This window comes from Sorghum bicolor, chromosome 9 (genome assembly GCF_000003195.3).
Source record: "Sorghum bicolor cultivar BTx623 chromosome 9, Sorghum_bicolor_NCBIv3, whole genome shotgun sequence".
Taxonomy (NCBI): Eukaryota; Viridiplantae; Streptophyta; class Magnoliopsida; order Poales; family Poaceae; genus Sorghum; species Sorghum bicolor.
The window spans coordinates 55115165-55134252 of record NC_012878.2 but is presented as its reverse complement, the minus strand read 5'-3'; the positions used below and the strand labels follow the sequence as shown (position 1 = coordinate 55134252).

General features: G+C 45.4%; 2 protein-coding genes across 4 annotated transcripts; one reads left to right on the top strand and one right to left on the bottom strand.

The window, feature by feature from the left end:
• LOC8068943 (GATA transcription factor 12) lies at positions 250 to 2545 on the bottom strand. Its single transcript, XM_002440049.2, has 2 exons — positions 1916 to 2545; positions 250 to 1562 (listed from the first exon to the last, which is right to left on the bottom strand). The coding sequence occupies exons 1-2, from the start codon at positions 2255 to 2257 to the stop codon at positions 666 to 668; spliced, it is 1239 nt and encodes a 412-aa protein (XP_002440094.1). The 5' UTR covers positions 2258 to 2545; the 3' UTR covers positions 250 to 665.
• On the top strand, positions 11537 to 17871 carry LOC8067925 (probable peptidyl-tRNA hydrolase 2). 3 transcript variants are annotated; one of them, XM_021448276.1, is made up of 10 exons: positions 11537 to 11654; positions 11751 to 11966; positions 12254 to 12314; positions 12543 to 12579; positions 13302 to 13379; positions 13495 to 13567; positions 13954 to 13993; positions 14170 to 14215; positions 16161 to 16272; positions 17114 to 17871. In XM_021448276.1, exons 1-10 carry the CDS (start codon positions 11604 to 11606, stop codon positions 17450 to 17452), a joined length of 1053 nt encoding a protein of 350 aa, XP_021303951.1. In that variant the 5' UTR covers positions 11537 to 11603; the 3' UTR covers positions 17453 to 17871. The 3 variants fall into 3 exon arrangements, with proteins under 3 accessions (XP_021303951.1, XP_002441401.1, XP_002441400.1); XM_002441356.2 differs by lacking the exons at positions 16161 to 16272; positions 17114 to 17871 and adding an exon at positions 14508 to 14853 and having other exon boundaries at positions 14170 to 14235; XM_002441355.2 differs by lacking the exons at positions 11537 to 11654; positions 11751 to 11966; positions 12254 to 12314; ... (3 more) ...; positions 13954 to 13993; positions 14170 to 14215 and adding an exon at positions 15280 to 15954.

The following is a 19088-nucleotide window of genomic DNA, read 5'->3' as shown; positions in this document are numbered from 1 at the left end:
GCATTGCGAGATTCCGACGATCACGTGCACCTTTTTTCACCCTACTGCTAGTGCTCCGTACTTTGGTTTGGTTACACACACCACACTCACCCGCTCACGCTTGTGATCGTGAGTTGTGACTTTTTGTGAGCTGTGAACTGTGACAGTTTGTGCGCACCTCTGCCTCCTTATCATAACAGCGATCGATTCAGCACACTGGGAGCGAATCATCTTGCTCGCCGAAATGCAGACAAGATTGGGATTCACATAAACAAGTAAGGAAGTCTCACACTAGCTTTGAAGTTTGAACTTAAAACTGCTTGTTTACTCTTCCTCTAGGAGCTCTGCATTATACAAATCAAAAGGTAGATGCTAAGAAAGAGAGGAAATTAAAAAGAGGCTACGAAAATAAAACAACTCCCTAGAATTATTTTCTAAGGCGGTGTCAGAAACTCAAAAATCCGAGAAGAGTCTAAGAAAAAAAGGCTCAAAAAAGGAGATGAGAAATCAAGAGAGAAAACAAAAATAAAGATTCCAGAAAGGACTGTCTAATGAAAATTTAAGAAAAAAAAACTGGACAAAAAACTCCTAAAAAAGATCAGTTTTTGGTTTTGCTGAATTATTCCTGGGCTGCTGGGCTATTGGATCAACTCTAGAGCGAGCAAAGAGACCAGACGACGACGTTCCTAGATGAGCTGACGGAAGTCCGGCCCTATGTGGTGGTTGTGGATCAAGAAGTCGTCGCCGATGAGCGGCCCCGCCGGCCCGTCGAACATCAGCGGGTTCGGCGCGTGCATCAAGGCCGCCCCGCCACCGGCGCCGCCGATGTGGGCGAGCGGCCCCTGCGGCGGCTGTGGCTGGTACTGGTGGTGCGGGTGCGGGTGCAGGTGCGCCTCCTTCTGGCGGCGCAGCTCCAGCACCTTCCGGTGGGAGTTGGAGTGCTTGGACACCACGAACGTCGGGCTCGCCGCCGGACGGTACTCCGGCACGAGGCGCCCCGACTTGTACCGCACACCGCACGCGTTGCACAGCGTCTTGGGGCCCAGCGGCCCCGTCCTCCACTGAGGCGTCTTGTCGGTCTCGCAGTGCAGGCACCGCCTCCCTTCCCCCGCGGCCGCCGCCGACGCAGCAGCAGCCGCAGCGGCGGCGGCGTTGTTGTTTGGCAGCGACGGCGTCGACGCCTCCTTCTTCTTCGCAGGCTTCGACGGCTTCTTGGCCGGGAACGCAGGCGCCGCGGTACCGGACTCGGACGGCGAGATGGCCGCGGACGCCGGGGACGGTGGCGACGCCGGAGGTGGCGGGAGCACGAGCAGGCGGGAGGCCCAGCTGCATGGCGCGATGCGCGACCGCTTGCTGCGCGCCTTTCCTGGGACGGGCGCCTCCGGTGGCAACACGCCGCCGGCTGGCTGTGCCTGTGCCTGCTGTGCGGCGACGACCGCAGGAGCGGGAGCTGGCGCCGTGGCGGTGGCAGTGCCGGCCGGCGGAATGCCGGTGATGAGCTGCAGCTTCTTGAGGTCCTCCGTGGGGAAGTTGTCCTCGCCCATGTAGTTGGACAGCCATTCCAGCTCCGCCAGTTGGTCGTACTGCGCAGGGGTTCATCACACCAAGAAAAAATCAGTCAGCAATGGCGCCGTTAAAAGTCAATGAATCAGTCGAGCAGCACCGAACGGACTATTTTCGGGTGCCAGCAGAGTGCAGTGGCGAGCGTTTAGGACGCCGCTATTTTTGGGCTGCTGCAGGTCGCATCAGTTTACTTACTATTCACGGGACGTTTGCTCCCGCCATTCAAGGAGAACTTTAATGGGTGCCGGTGGTGGAATGGAAGTCGGACGGGTTATCGGAACCGTTAATTCACCGAAGAAACGCGTAAAGAAATCGAGCAGTTCGCCGGAATTCATGGAAGAAAAAGACGAAAACCACGACGAGAGGAATTTACCGGCTCGCACAGCCCGCCGGAGAAGTCCCCGTCGGCGAGTCCGGAAACGGAGAGGGAATTGCTGCAGCTGTCCAGCGCAGTCGTCACCGCCGACGAGTCGTTCGACGCGTTACCGGCGCCGGCACCGTCCTCCCCGCCGGCACCACAAGCCCGGCCGCCCAACAACGCAGCAGCCTGCTGCTGCTTACTCCCGTCCCCGTCCCCTTCCCCATCGCCCACCACCACGGCCTCCTGCGCCTCCTCCTCGTCGTCGCACGGCAGGTCGAGGAGGTCGTCGACGAGGAAGAGGTCGGCCTCCTTCCTGACCCTCCCGCCGCCCGCGCACTCGGCCGAAACCTCCATTCCACCGCACAGAATTTGTCTTTTGTTCCCTTCCTCCTCTCCCTCCCCTCCGCTTATTTCTGTCCCTGATTTTTTCTGCGTGCGTGGAGAGGCTGGCGGAAATAACAAGAGGAGAGAGAGAGAGAGAGAGAGAGAGAGAGAGAGTAGGGTTTAATTGGGACGCGTCCGTGGCGTTGGAGAGCGGAGCGGAGGAGGACGACGAGGGAGGGAGGTCAGCAGAGATGAACGGTTCTTAAGGAGTAAATAAAGGCCAAAGCCACAGCCGCCCACAGCCACTCCCTCCCCTGGCTGGAAACCAAACTAGTATAGGCAGCTTTAATGGCCTGTTAAAAAATGAGATATATCTCTTTTTATAGCAGTATAAGAAAAATCCAGATATTAATGAGTAGTAAAAAATAGGGCAGGAGAAAAATCAAGGCATATTTGGAGGCTTCACAGTCAAAGTCGGGCAGTGACAACTGTGGTGGTGCTGCTCAACAGAAGAGAAAAACAAGGAGAAATTGATGGCAGATGGAAGTAATGAGTTTCCTCGATTTGTTGTGTTTACCACGTGGGTAATTGTTGCAATGTGGGCTATTGGGAAGTACTATCAACATGCATGGTTTGTGTGTATGACATTTTTTTAATTTAAATTGACACTTTAACAAGCAATCTATAAAAAATATGATATCTTTAATGAAAAGGTTATATTATAAATAGAAGAACCTTTTATAATGAACCTAGTATTTCCAATTTTGTGTTGACAAATTATCTAAATTTTGTTAGGTCAATGGTCAAAATTAAAAAGTTTTTGAGTTAGGAGTCTAAATGGGATTTATAATTATGAGAGGGGGCGCAATGGATGACATCAAAATAGATTCAATCAGCGGCTCTCCTGTCTAGTTTGCTTTTAAAAAAACTTCAAAACTATGTTCAGACATATGTGCTCTGCAATTGTATCAATACGGAAGTGAGATATCGTTACACTACAATATAGATTCTTGACCAATATTTCAAAGACAAAAGTAATAGGCTCCATCTGATGGACCTCTAAATTATGGCTCCATGTAAAATTTGAAGCATTTTGGAAAACAAAATGATAATATCTTTTTTTTCTTGTCTAAACTAAAACCATAATGATCCACTAGATATTTTTTAGCTCATACACCTAGTTTATCAAATAAAGCTAGAAAAAATAAGCCTATGTTGATGGAAGTATCTCATTTTTTTTCCTAAACGCGACCGTCTCATATAGTTTCACATCTCTCAATTGTGTGCCAGATATGTCAAAGTTGAACAAATTAGTGTATACACAAGTTGGTTCTTCTTTTTGTGAAACTTTTTTCGTGTGCAAGTTCTATGCATATTCAGCATGAGGTACGCTCGATTTCCTGATGTTGGACCATGAATTTGGATTTCGATTGACATATGTGGGGCTGGTACGGAAATTTGAGCAGAGCTGAGCTATTGTGGCTGCGCACTCGAGAGGGGAGCACCATCATATAAAAGTAGCATCACATGCTGGGTCATCATAGCGTGGTACATCATGTCACATTATCATGGATTTTGTCTACATAAAATTGCACCTATCAAGGTTAATCAAACCTACCATCGTGTGCTACTGTGCTATGCTACATTGACCCATCAATTTTTTAGGGTAAAAATGTTTAAAAAAGAAAAAGAAAAAATATCTCCCTTAAAATCCATCTCAGTGAATCATGAGCACATCGGTACTTGAGTTGTATAGAGCATAGCAACTTTTTTTAACTCTAGCACAGCGTTATTAAAACTTAAAAAAGCGTTTTCACCCACGCTATTAGCACCACCGTCACCGTCAGAGGTCCACCGGAGATTAAGCAGACGCCTGTGATTGTGCCACGTCGAGCGCGCCGGGGTCACCTCACCGGAAGGTGCTCACGCTGTCACGCACGGGCCCGCCTCGTGCTCCCACGTAACCACCACGTGGGCGAGCGCGCCGCTGTTCGCTCTCGGGCCGTTGGATGACGCAAGGTTGGACACGTGTGAGCCATCGGAGTGCGGCTAACGATAAAATATTGACGGGCTGTTGGTGGGCTGTGTGACTTGCGTCAGATAAGGTCCGGCCCTGCAGGGTCTCCGATCCCTAGGTGGATTGGCCTCGAAAGGCGTGACTGTGTTGGGTCCGCTTTTGTTTTGTTTTTTTTGCTGGGTTTATTTATTTTCATCTCTGCCTCGAGATTTTGAGGCACCACTTGAGTAACCCACGGCTGTATAAGTTGAACCTCACATAATGGGCGCTGGTGGCTAGCAATGCCTAATAACGTCTAAATCAAATATCGGTAAATACGATGTGTCCGTGAAAAATAAGTTCGCTCATGAGGACGTGGGTACGGCAAGGCCCATTTAACATGTACCCCTGTCACCTGTCGTTCTTACTTTACAAGAAGTCAAATGTACTTGACTTTAACTAAATTTATAAAATAAAAGTATTTAGATTTATTTATTTATACTATATAATTAATATCGTTAGTTAGATCATTGAATCTATTTTTATAACAAATTTATTCGAAGATATAAATATTACTGGTATTTTTCTCCAAACTTAGTCAAACTTAAGAAAGTTTGAGTAAAGACAGCGGGTATCTATATCTATATTTATATCTATATATTACTCTCTCTATTTTAAATTGTAAGGCGTTCTCTAACTATTTTAGATATATTATTTTTACTATATATCAAGACAAATTATATATATATATATATATATATAAAGTGCATAGCAAAAGTTATATGTATAGAGAAGTAAAACGAGGACGACTAAAATTACAACCATGTATAAAGAAATGAGATGCCTTTAAAAATCGTTTAGTAGTAGTGTTTGTGTGGATGGCTCCAAATGTCAGAAACATGCCATACAATTTCACTAAAATTGTATTGATATCTAGTTTGAAACACAGAATGTACTATCATTTTTTTGACACAATACTCATATTAGCATTTTTTTTTACATATGGGAAATGATTCTATAAACAATCAGGAGAACAAGTACATCTTTGTTTATATCTAACTCCGTGGACAATAAGGGAGAGACACATGGGTAAATCCAGAGTTGCATAATGACATTCTTCTCCTCCAATCTATATCCTTGATAACTGTCTAGTTCTGATATATGTCAAAACTCAACGACGATATCTGGTTTGCATGGAAATTATCTATAACAAAAAAAATGTCCAACAAGGGATCAACGAAGCCAATGCCATCGAGTAGCCCATGAGACAAATTTATTCAATGTAAGTAATTACTATGATAGTATAGTGCCCGTGCTAACGCTACGGTTTTATTTAAAAAATACACATGAAAACAATCAAAGGAAGACCAATCATTTATTTATCCTGAGTATCTAACGCTACGGATCACATTCAAGTCCAAAGTTAATTCTACCAAATCTGAAGTACTTCATTGGATTGAATCAAAAACATATTTTCCAAGGAACAGTTAATCTATTTATAGAGAACAGTTAATCCTTCTGAAATAGGTCCAACATCCTGTAAAGTTATAGAGAATCATACATTTTTTTCAAATTCTTTTGCACCTTAACCATATAGGGGATTATATAAGCTCGAAACATACATAGTAGGTAATTGTAATTTATGGACTTACTCATTTAAGGATTCATCGTAGCAGAACATGTTTATAAACGATATTGTTGGTGCTCTTGCCTGTGGAAGCAAACTGCCGAATATTACTGTTTTTGATTTATGGCAAAGATGCAGTAAGATGCACAATTAGTTGACATAACAGTTCACCACATATAGCAAGGCAGAAACATTCGGGTCTAAATTTCTACTTACCTACACAAAAATCAACTACAGGCAAGCATCTGACCCAATTCTAAATCACATACCTCCAAGATGTAGATAGTATTGGAACTCCTCTTCTCAGCGCAGTATCATTGAACACCTATGTTGCACGCAAAAGGAAAACACGATTAATTTAAACATGACTGCCTGCAATTGCTACCTGCTCAAATTAGGTGAAATGCTAGACCCAACACAGTTCTAGCGAGGGAGGTAGAGAGTTGATCTCACAGCCAGAGAGAACATGGAGGAACTCTGACATGAAACCAGAGCCTCTTGCATTAAACCACTCGGACATGGAGCTCGCAAGCGCTGGTGCCTCACCATGGCTGAAATCTACTAACATTTATGTCGTGGAGCTATCATTCTCTCGTGCTAGGAAATATATACTAACATTTCTGCTACTACCTTCAGTAAGCCGGTTCCTTTGCAAACAAACACAAACCAAGGGAAAGCAGTATGTAGTGAGTAGATGATATTTGATGTTTGACAAGCATATAAATTTTATAGAGATAACATTAACTCACTAAGCCTGGTGACATGAACAAAAGAAAAGCAATATTACTTGTCCTCTTATATATGCCTTTAACTTTTTACGAGATTCGTTTACTGCAGGAACAAATTAGCATGTGGAATTTTGGAAAGAAAAAGGCAAACCAAGTGGATCTTTACGATGCTGAAAGAAATTTCTCACCTCACATCTGCTACAAGAAGAGGAAGCAGGCTTGGTGTGCACATATCATCGGCCTTTTTTCACAACCAAAATCAAAACAGGCTAAAGTATTGACAAGTTACAACCCTTGAAATCAAAATCATACAGTTGAAGGGCCTTCTTGTGGAAAACAATACATAACCTGCTGCACTACCAACAGATTTTTAGAAAGGCCACATCAGCCTGACCAATACATATGGAAGCTAAAGATAAGTAAAAAAAGGTTATTCAGGGAAGTGTCAACAAGTGGAATGTTTATTAAATATATATACAAAAGTAAGGTATGTGTTGTTCAAAATACATCAAGTCTCTTTATAGAACTTGCAAATACCCTTCTTGATAATAAAGGGAAATTACAGCTTGCTTCTTCTTCCTGTTAGTCAAACCATTGACACCTGCACAGAGCACTTGACACCAGCACGGTACCACTACCAGCATGGTCAAAGTCATTTTGGATTTAGTGCCAGCAGCTGAATTCGGAAGAGAAAAGATGATGATTTAGTCACTATGAATTCATAGTTAGAGACTTTTGAATTTAGTGCCAGTTCATAGATGCATAAATAAAAAATCAGTAAATTTGTTTCTTAATTCTTCACTTAATCTAAAATTCAACCCGTTCACTACTATTATTGCCCCATGCTAACGATACACACCACATTAAGTTCATAGTTAGTTCTATTAAATTTATTGAACCATCTCAAGTCAACTATTACACAACATATTTGAAGTATTAGAAAATCGAAAGCATAAACACAATATTTTTTAATAATGTATTACATATGTAAACTCTCTAGTATGAACTACAATTAGCAATTGAGGCCTTCTGCTAAAGAGTAGAGCTATTGAAATTTCACTACAATATACATAGGTAAATTAGGTGAAAAACAAACTGACCCTTTATTTGTTTGCAACTGCAAATGTAAATCCCCTGCAGGCAAAGAAAAGAGTGAAAAATAAACATATCTTAGAATAGTTACATGCATATATAGTATATTGCCCGAATGTGAGGAAACACTTTGAAGGAACATGTCATATATAACAAAGAAATAAAGCAGCAAACAGAAGTTAGCAGGACTCATAAATAACCAAAGGATTCTCTACTGCACATGCTGGCCGTAGCCAAGTAAACTCAGGTGAACTGAAACAATGACATATCAGCATGGATAACCAACGCATTGACAAATGAATGACAATCACAAATAATAAAGGGGGTAAATCAGCATCGATCCACATTTCAGAATGGTAGTACAAGGGACCTATCGATGATGGTGTTCATGTTAATCTGCATTAGAAAATGCTAAGCAAGTATTACTTACTGAGTTTGTCATGACGTTTGTCGTTTGGCCTGGTGCGTTAGCGGTTCGCCCTTCGTGGCGCCCCTATCCGCGTTCCGGCGTCGTGCCCTGGCCGCGCTCCGGCGTCGCGTCCCGGCCGTGCGCCCCGGTCGCCCCCGCGAGCCCCTGATCGCTAGCCCCGGCCGCCGCGGCAAGCCTCGGCCGCACGCCCCGGCCGCCTCGGTGAGCCCCGGCTGCGCGCCGCAGCGAGCTCTGGCCGCGCGCCCGCCCTGGGGAGCCCTGGCCGCGTGCCTGCCCTGGCCAGCCTTGGCCGCGCTCGCCCCGGCTGTCTTCCTTGTGCGCCGCGGGAGATCTGGCCGCGCGCTCGCGGCGGTCGTCCTGGTCGCGCGAGCCCTGTCCGCCGCGCGCACCGGCCGCGCGCCCGCCCCAGCGAGCCCTGTGCGTCCCGGCAAGTGAGCCCCGGCCGCGCACCCGCCGCGCTCGCCCTGGCCGGCGAGCACCGGCCGCACGCCCGCGTCGCGCGACCCTTGGCCGCACTCGCCCTGGCCGGCGAGCACCGGCCGCGCGCCCGCCCCGGCGACCCTTGGCCTCCCCTGGCCGCGCTCGCCCTGGTTGCGCTCGCCCTGGCCGGCTAGCACCGGCCGCGCGCCCGCCCCGACGACCCCTGGTCGCACGAGCCCTGGCGCGAGCCCCGATGTCTTCCTATGCGTCCCGTTGTCTTCTATTGTGACGGTCGTGTGTGAGAGGGAAGAGACACGGTCGCGCGTGAGAAGTGAGTGATGAGTTTGATCCAAGCGTTGGAGACCGTTGGATATGATTGAGTTATTAGGGAAATGTGTGATTAGAGTTAATCTTGTCCCTTAATTTTGAAAGAAAAGATCTTCTTAGGTGTAATTTTTTGTGTGTACTTAGTGTAGTTTGTGACTGTAGTAGTAGTTTATGGGGTGTATTTAGTAAAGTTCACAACTGGTGGATTATATAGTTGTGGAGATTAAACTGCATGAATGAGAGTCCCCGCTCCTCTTCACCACCGACGAGGCTGGCCACATGAGGAGAAGGGGACCGGCACTGATGGTGCAGAGGAGCCTAAGGGCACTCACAATGCAGACTCTATCATAGAGTCTAAAGTTATTTATTACCTCGAACAATGTAGACTTAGAGTCTAAATAAGACTTGGAGTCTTATTTTTTCTACCTCTTTTTCAATAAATATGCTGCCATATCAGCAAAATACAATACATAATATATAATTAATTGTCTTGGACTCTGTGATAGAGTCTTGCATTGTGAGTGCTCTAAGACTTCAGCGTGCAATAGGAGGAGACGTCGGTGGCTCTATATGTATTAAAAAGTATATAAAATCATATATATGTTAATTTAACGCTGACTGAAAAAAAGGTTAACATGGCAGCGACAAACAATAAAACGTCACAAAATCCAAAACCTGCAGTCGACCTTTGCTTAGACCTCAATTCTCCGGTAACATAACAGCCACACACGGTGCCAATATATTCCAATTTTCCACCGCACCTGCACCCACGTTCACCACGACCCGGCCTATAAAGCGAGGCGACGACGGACGAGGGATCCCACCGGCCACGTGAGTGCGAGCTGGCGGCCCGCGCGGCCGTGTCAGGCGTCATGTGCAGGCGGGGTCGCCGCGGACGTGACGACTCCCCCCGCCCGTCCGTCCGCGCGCGGTACGGGGGTGGCGGTGGAGTCGTGGGCTGCACTGCATCGGAGAGCCTGGAGGTCAATGCAACGCAACGCAACGCAACGCAGAGCGTGGCGCCCGCCCGCCCGGCTTCGTCTCCGGCTCCACGCCTGCACGTGTACGTGCGGGGGGCGAGCCCATGCCGCGATTCATCGCGCGGCGCCTGCGCTACGTGCTACCTGGCTCCACCCCGTCTGCCACGCCGCGTCGAGCTAGCTCGGTAGCGTGTGCAAGCGCGACGCCTTTCGCGTCCGAATCACCCTAGCTACTAGCCTACTAGTACTACTACAATGATTGTGAGAACGAACCGAACGGACTATGTCATGTGCATGTCGAGTAGCAGTAGCAGCGCGCAGGGGATGACGAATGCTCGAGAAAACGGATGCTTTGGATACGTAATAATTAGGTTTTATTTGATACGACTCAATTTCACTGGTAAAATTATTTTTTAAAAAAAACATTATATATTGAGTTATTTTAAAAAATTATTTAGCAAAATAACTTTATCAACAACTTTATACATAAATGAAAGAAAGAAATAAGAGAGAAAGCTAAGATAAGCTATCTTTTTGTACGAGAAAAAAAATAGCTTCGTTCATAAGCCGTCTTGGAAAAGAGCCGTCGTGCCGATTTCCTTCTATTTTTGTTCGAGTTTTCGGTGAGATCGGTACACAACGGGTAATGCACTTCGATATCCTTCGCCGAGTAAGTGCCCTGTTTCCTCGCGGAGGGTGACACCGACACGTGACACAGCACAACATATTTTTGTTGACAAAAAAGGGGAGGGCTGGGTTTGGTCACCGTGCACCGAACTTCGCTCTCTTCACGATCTCGATCCGACACGAAGCTCTGGCTCTCCGGTCTCTGCTAGCTTTTTATCACGACGCGATCGGTCTGAAAACGAACGGGGGCGCACCGCACCGCACCGCAGAGAGTTCGAGCAAATTAATTAGGCGGTATACGTGCTATGCGCCAAACTTGCTTTCCACCGGACTGGAATGCCTGCCCAAAATCAGAGCAGTACTCGCGTGCAACGACGGGATGCACGCTTAGTATACGCACGTCCAAGCTATTTCAGATCCCCGTGGCACGCGCTCGTGTATACAACGCAAATACGCAATTGATCGATCGTGTAGGTATCCATGCCCGGCCCATGCTAAGACCAGTCCATCTCTTTGTCAAGCTACGTGTAGGTAACCGTGCCCATGCTAACAAGGCCTTGTTTAGTTCACTCAAAAAACCAAAAACTTTTCAAGTTTTCCCGTCACATCGAATCTTGCGGCACATGCATGGAGCATTAAATATAGATAAAAACAAAAACTAATTGCACAGTTTGTCTTAAACCGTGAGATGAAACTTTTAAGCCTAGTTAATCTATAATTGGACAATGTTTGTCAAATAAAAACGAAAGTGCTACAGTGTCGAAATCTGAATTTTTTTCGGGTCTAAACAAGGCCTAAGACAGTCCATCTGTCAAGCTACGTGTAGTGCATGCGGTTGGGACTTGGGAGCTGCAATTCCAAGTCATGAAAACATGCATGATGCCGCAGACATAACGTGAGTGATATTCGCTTTTTCTTAAACCATCGACCTACACCTTTTTTTTTTTGTTTGGGCCTTCGGGGGAAGGAATCATTTGGAGATGGATGTGCTGTTAATTCCGGCCCATACGGCCCAAGTGCACAAGCAGCACATCCCATCATCCATTCGACCCAACAAAACTGAGAGACATCCGGCCCACACAGCAGCAACCCGTTATCGACAAGCGCATCTCTCTTCTTCTCCGGAACCGACCGACTGCTCCATCCTCCATGGCTCCTCCGCCGCGGCGAAACCCGCAGCAAAACCCCACCCGGAGGAAGGTACGCGTACGCGCACGCACCACCCAACGGTGCCCCTGTCCTCGCCATCAATTCCGGAAACACCCTAACTCTCTCGTCTACTCCCTGTTGTCGCAGGGCGAGGAACCATGGCTCGCCGCGAGCCTGCGCCCGGCGAACTTCCTCCCGGGCCTCGCCATCGGGTTCCTCCTTGGCGTCCTCCTCGACCTTTCCTCGTCGTGGAGACCCAAGTCCAGCCCCGCGCCGGCTCCGGCCGCCGCATCCGCGCGAGGCTCCAGCTCCAAGCGGGCGTCGGGGAGCTCGTTTGCCTCAGGCGGCGAGGAGCTTAAGATGGTAGGTTGCTTTGCCAGTGTACTGCGTGAGTATACATGATGAGAGTTCTTCGTTGCAGCTAGTTCGGTGCGCGGCGCGCTATGTGTCGGCTGTCGCCTACGTCTGATTGATTTCACTCCGAAACCTGAAATACCACCATTTACCTGCGCTTTATCGCTTTCGATACAATTCTATTATAAGGATTTAGGACGTTGGCCGTCTGATTTTTGTTTAATTATTGCTGCTTTGTTCGAACTTCACAACTCTAGAGTTGAGCTCGCTCTCATTGATGTTAATGCCATCTGCAGGTTTTAGTGGTACGCCAGGACCTCAAGATGGGGGCTGGGAAAATAGCTTCTCAATGTGCCCGTAAGTTCATCTCCAAGTGGACGCATGCTGTTTATTTGGTGCAGCTCTTTCTCTTTGAATTATTATCCATAGTTTTTTGTACTTTGCTAAAAAATGTGTAACCTGGTGTGAGTGTCTAATCTGCAACCACCAAATCTTAGCCAGAGCAGCACTGAACCTTTTCGATATGTAGTTATCTACTGAACTTTTGAGTCAACTTACACCTCATTCATTGCTAATCCCTTGCAGATGCAGCGACTGGCTTGTACTCAGAATTATTGTCAAGGTGTTAATGCGGTTTGCACTGTTTCTTCATTAGGTAGTTTTAGTTGAAGGATGTATGATGTATATTTTTCTCTTCATAGGCATGAATATTCCTTTATAGTGTTACTGTACACTTTGTAGGCTTGAATTTGCGTAGATACAGATGCTGGTACTCATTGATTGATTTTGAAAAGCTTTGATTGAATAAATTCTGTTCTACTCATCAAAATAATATCGAGTATATTTCTGCATGGGTACTGGGACCTTTCTTTATTAGATCGGAGGCTCACAAACCATTTTATCTCTTGTCTGAGTAGCTCCTGAGTTTTAATCACTGAGCATCGCACCATTGTGTTGTCTGTATGCCTTAAGCCCTTAACTATCTCATCACCAATCTGTGGAGTCCTTGGACTCCCAGAGCTATGGCCTTAACTATTCTGTCACCCATCTCCAGAGCTAAGGCCTTAACTATTACACCATCCATATGTGATCTTGAATACAGTATTGACTCCTTTTCTGTTCATTATGTTGTCCTCCATACAAAAAGGTAACTTTTCAAAAAACTAGTGATGTGGTGGACTGAATTGAAATTAAATGGATGGAAACCGCAGGTTTCAGTAATCTTATTTTCCCACCCTTGACTTTTCCTGTGAAGCCTGTGCCAGAGAGCTATTTATCTACCTTGTGTTATCAGTATTTTGTGAAACCGAGCTCCCCCAAACTCATTTGACATATCTTCTGCAGCAATCGGGGTTTACTGAAACAATGGGAGCAACTTGGACAAGCTAAGATTGTTTTGACATGCAAGAACCAACAGGAAATGTTAGTCATTGCTCTTATAATAACTAAATTTCCATAGAACATATTTGCTTGGTGGGGATGTGTAAATTTGTATCTTAATTTATAAGAACGCTTGTTCCCTGTGGTCTATTATCAGGAACAGGCTAAAGGAAACTGCACAACATCGAGGTATTCCTACATTTATTGTTGCTGATGCAGGCCGCACACAGGTTAGTTTCATGCTTCTGTAGATCTACCTACTTTGATACGTAAAACTAGCCCTCCTGGCAGCCTTCACAAAAATCAAGAAAACAATATCCTTCTAAATTTTGGATGGTTTAACATATCTAAGTGATTCTTAATTTGAATGTTAGTAATTGATTTATTGTGGCTTGGGTAAATTTACTAAAATGATATACTTCAACCATTAGTTCCATGCACATTTTTCTGTTCCAGATACTTAACTATTTTTGTGCCTATGTGCCATGTGATGAGTTTATGGTGTGTCATTTCTATATTCTATGCACGAGAAATGGGCTGGCATGGGCAGCACAATATTATCAAACATTCCTAGTATTATTTAGTGTTTACCCTCATCATTTTTTTCCTTGTATAGGTGTTGGCTGGATCCAAAACTGTTCTTGCAATAGGACCAGGTTAGATTCTCAATCAAAAGTTCTGAACTTTAATGTTTTTAATCTCTGCAGCTATACTTGAATTTGCAAGTTTGAATTGTATGTTGGAATTCATGAATCCCATATATTTCCCTTTGTTTGTCAACGCGACGAGTTTTTCATGACCTGAGGATTTTCCTTGCAATTATCTTGTGCAGGGAGGAAAGCTGACATTGATTCAGTTACAGGGAAACTGCGTTTACTGTGATCTCATCTTGGAGATGGTCAATTCTCTGTTCTTCTGATTTCTTTATATTGTTTTGCTGTCTTGCCAACATATCTGATTATTAACTGGACCTCACAGGATTCATGATAGCCACTAATTTGAGAGCCCTTTCATAAATCATAGTAGCAAAAGTACTTTTTTTGGAAGTATAGTAGCAAAAGTACTTGATTATGCAAATCCCATCTTAATACAGCAATCAGTGTATGTTTTGCAATCACTTAATGTGGATAATTACTGCTAAGATGGCCTTTATGTTTTCTCTCTCTCCAGAGCATTGTCTTTGCACCTGAAGGGCCCTGCTTCCCGTTTAGCATCAGAAACAGTTGCGTGCTTGGGTTGGTTGTAGCCGTTTGAAGGTTAACCTGACGATTATCCGTGAAGGTTTAAGTTTTAGGTGGCCCATTTGAAAGGCCATTGTTTGTATGTAACCTTGTATTCATCTTGTTGCATTTTTATCTGAGAAGTATTTGTAGTTTCGGATTTGGTATCATTCCACCCTAAGTAAGGGATACCTGGACCTTGTGCCAAGAGGAAACTTCAAGAATGTCTTAACTCTCATGTAGCGGGCATGGTAGCCTTTGTCGTCAAACATTCGTGACATAATCAGTTGCATTTCTGTTGGATGTTGTGCGCGCCTTCCTAGCTCCTGCGAAACGGCAGGCAGGGCACGCAGGTTTCCTGAACTATCATGAAGTGTTCCTGCTGATTCTTTCCTCGAACGTGCGACCTTCCCCAAACGGGACTCTATGTACCTTCTCAAGTTTGCATGTTGAGAAGCAAAGAACTTACGTGGATCATACACTGCGACACGAAGATTCGCATTAAGTTTGTACACGCTCCGGTACAAGTTCAGAGCTTGGGAAATATGCCTTTCAAATCAATGCAAACTTTGACAATATGCAGAAGTTACAACAGCTACACTGAAAGTTCTGCAAGTCAATGTGAATTCGGGCTGGCCCGTGCCGATTTCCAGCCTCGCAAGGCACGGAACGGCCCAATAAAGGCGACCAGCTGCAGCCAGGGAAAGGCAATCCGCGCCCGTCGGCCACCTACCCACGCTCCCCCCGCAGGCCACGCCTCGCCCTCCACTGCAGCAGGGCCAGCACCCAGCAGGAGGGAAAGGGCAACTCCGAAGCCCAAACCCTGTCAACCCCCAGCCGAGCCGCGCCGCCCCGCCCCGCCCGCACATGGCCGCCTCCTCCCACTCCCTCGCCGCCTCGCGGCGCGGACGCAGCGCGCGGCAGGCGCCCTTCTTCCGCGACCTCGCCACCCCGATCCCGTCCCACCGCGGCGTGTCCCGCTTCGCCTCGGGGGCTTCCCCCTCGGCTGCCCCCTCCGCTACGCCGCCGCCGCCGCCCATCTTCACCCTCGACGACCGCTACGCCGCCGCGGACTTCTCCCCGGACCCCACCGCCTCTGACCTCCTCCCCGTCGCGTCGTCCCCCTCACCGCGCGCCGCCGCCAGCCGCTCGCCGCCATGGGACCTGTCCCGGGGCAAGGTGTCACTCTCGCCACCAGGATCCCCCATGGTTGGGGTCGTCGAGCCGGCCCGGAAAGAGGTGCTCGCTTTGCCGCCGCCCGGGAGCCCTGGCGCCCCACCTCCTGCTACGACAGCGGAGGCGCAGTCACCGGTGTCCCCCGCGCAGGCACCGGCTAGGATGGAGCCGGTGGCGAACGGAGGGGAGGTCGAACGGGAGGAGTGGGTCACTGTATTCGGGTGAGAAAACAATGCTTATGCTTTGTTTTGTACTGGATTATTAGCTTATAGATGTGTTGGCAGACGCGTATGAACACGGTAGATTTGGCTAGGAGTAACTTCAGTGCTATGGTAAATGTTTATCATGAGTTGACACGCTCCTTGCATCAAATCTCATGCGACTTTTATGATAAATTGATTCACTTCTGTTGGTGCTTTTTCTACAGATTTTCTATTGGAGATACCAACCTTGTTCTTCGGGAATTCGAGAAATGTGGAGTAATATTGAGACATCACTCTGGTCCAAGAGATGGGAATTGGATCCACATATTGTACCAGGTAATGATACATTTGACTACTGTTGTGCTCCCATTTTTTGTTCTACTCCGCACCATTTAATTAAATTTCATGTACCCAGGTTTCACAGAATAGTCATATTAGCTCAGGCTGCTGTGTAGCTTACCAACGAGTTTAGTTGCCAGTGAACTGAAACAACTATATAAACTCATTTGGGCTCCCCCATTAGGTTGAATAATGTTCTTGTACCGGTTTAAATTAATATAGTGTCAATTTTTAGCTGCACAATATCAACACCAAGTTTTATCCCCGTGTGTAAATGACGCGGTATATGGTTTTGGTTATCCCTTGAACCTGAAGCATATAGGTAACATTGTCCTGGATAGGTTTTTAGTGTAACATGTTCAAGGTCACAACTTATGAATTCTCTAAATTCATAAAATGATGCATTGTTATGTGTCTGCTCACGATGGGTTTATAAATATCCTTGAAAGATGCTGGAAAAATTATAGAAATGTCATGTGCTTTCTGAATTCCCTTGGCACAGTCAAGTTATGAGGCTTATCCAAATAGCAACTCTTCTGAGCTCTTGTTGTCACCAGATCTTCAGGTAGTTATTTTGTTGGTAGTGTCAGTTTACTTTATGTATTTTTCAAATTAAAAACGTGTATGGTGGTCACTATCAACTCTACCTTTCTAGATGTATTGTTCCTATTGTTATTTCTGATTCTCTTAATTTTGAGATGTTAGCATCTCAGTTTATTTGACAATATTGTCAGTTCTGATCTTTACATGCATCATACACTCATAGTAAATGTTTCTACATTACTATGTGATAGTCCTAATACTGATAAATTTCACCATCATGTATGTGGTCCTGAAGCGCTCTTATGATGCTCAAAAGGCCCTTCAGAAAAATGGTATCCAACTAAGCAGCGGTCTGATAGTTGGCGTAAAGCCTATTGATGCAGTGCACCGGCAGCAGCTGGATGAGAGTTTCGTGCGAAACAGTCAAGGTGGATTTATGGTTTCCTTGCCTTCAAAGTCACTTGGCTTGAAGAGCACAGGTGCATCGCACCAGTTAGGAGCCTTGCCCCGCCCATATGACCCAAAAGCTAGCACAAATGTTAGCCGAGATGCAGGCCGTCGTGCAACTGGCAGCGTTGCTGCACCAGCAAAATCAATTGTAACCAATGTGATGGATTTGATATTTGGCATTTGATATGACAATGAGGACCAATGCATCTGGGACCTTCTCTGTTTCTTCTGTTTACTTGTTCGAGAATGCCAGCATTCCAAAGATTCAGCAGCAAATTTTGCTGAAGTTTGAGAGCTTATAGAGTGAACTTTCTTTCGGTGATGTAACATTAAAATTATGCAATTTTTCATGTTTATTGTACTTATATGTTGTCTCATGGTATGTCCATATGAGGGCCATTGTATGTTAATGGACATGCTATAGGTCTTGTAGTGGGGCGATTTTTCATATTTTCAACTTGTTCGTGTATTTTTTTTCTTCTTCTGTCGTTTAAGTGTTACCTTGCTTCTGCCTCTCCCTCTGAAGAGGTGCTGGTGTAATTTTCGAGAAATCATGTGTTGCTCTCAGGCCAATACAAATGAAAGGTTTCAATTCATCTTTAATCTAAGAGTGGCGTATCATCTAGAGTTACTTTGTTGTATGGAAACACGTCTCAAATAAATAGTGTTTGTTGTAGGGTTTTTTTGGTGGGTGGGTGGGGGGTGGGTGAGTAAGTATTGTTCGCTGATTTATGATAAGAAAAAAATACTGCTGAATGGTTAAGATAAAACACAGATTCAGTAGATAAACTTAAGCGAACAAACATTGAATCCTAGCCATTTTTTTTCACACCTCATTTAATCGTAGCTATTCATTCATTTATCTTTTCCTATACCAATATCCAAACGACACTTTGTTGTTTCATAGGTTGGTAATTGGATTCTTTCGGCTGAAACGAAACTCTGAAGCAGGGGCTGTTGTTGGCTGCAGCCTCCAGGTGAATTCTACGGTGATTGTACAGTGCCTTGTGAGGGAGGCAACAGCCAGCAACCGGGTTAGGCCCTGTTTAGTTTCTCACTCAAAAAATTTCCATCCATCCCATCAAATCTTTGAACACGTGCATGGAACATTAAATGTAGATAAAAAATAAACTAATTACACAGTTTAGTTAAAAATCGTGAGACGAATCTTTTAAGCCTAGTTACTTCATGATTAGCCTTAAGTGCTACAGTAATCCACATGTGCTAATGATAGATTAATTATGCTTAATAGATTTGTCTTGCAGTTTCCTGACGAGCTATGTAATTTGTTTTTTTATTAGTTTCTAAAAACCCCTCCCGACATCTTTCCGACACATCTGATGTGACATCCAAAAAATTTTCATCTACAATCTAAACAGGGCCTTAGTGGCTTGCAGAAACGCCTGCCGAAGGCCCACCTTCCGCAATGTGTTCTCAGAGTGAGACTAAAAGTAGAGAGTTGGACAACACTCCTAGGCCTTGTTTTACTTCACCCTGAAAACAAAAAAGTTTTCAAGATTCTTCGTCACATCGAATCTTGTGGCACATGCATAAAACATTAAATATAGACGAAAACAAAAACTAATTACATAGTTTAGCTGTAAATCACGAGACGAATCTTTTGATCCTAGTTAGTCCATGATTGGACAAACAAACGAAAGTGCTACAGTACCGAAAACTTTTTACTTTTCGGAACTAAACAAGGCCCTAATATTTCGTGTGGTGATGCTTATTTAGGTCAGTCTCAATGCATGTTTCATGAGAGTGTCATGCACATTAAATATGGTGCCACATAAGTAAAACTGCTGACTTGGCAGGGT

What these genes read in the sequence shown, in the direction of transcription:
- LOC8068943 (XM_002440049.2), bottom strand. Translation starts at nt 2,257, where the DNA reads ATGGAGGTTTCGGCCGAGTGCGCGGGCGGCGGGAGGGTCAGGAAGGAG. An exon ending in CCGGCGGGCTGTGCGAGCCG is followed by an intron (nt 1,563 to 1,915) that starts GTAAATTCCTCT and finishes ACCCCTGCGCAG; the next exon opens with TACGACCAACTGGCGGAGCT.
- LOC8067925 (XM_021448276.1), top strand. Translation starts at nt 11,604, where the DNA reads ATGGCTCCTCCGCCGCGGCGAAACCCGCAGCAAAACCCCACCCGGAGG. An exon ending in TGTTCTTGCAATAGGACCAG is followed by an intron (nt 13,994 to 14,169) that starts GTTAGATTCTCA and finishes TATCTTGTGCAG; the next exon opens with GGAGGAAAGCTGACATTGAT. An exon ending in GGATCCACATATTGTACCAG is followed by an intron (nt 16,273 to 17,113) that starts GTAATGATACAT and finishes GTGGTCCTGAAG; the next exon opens with CGCTCTTATGATGCTCAAAA.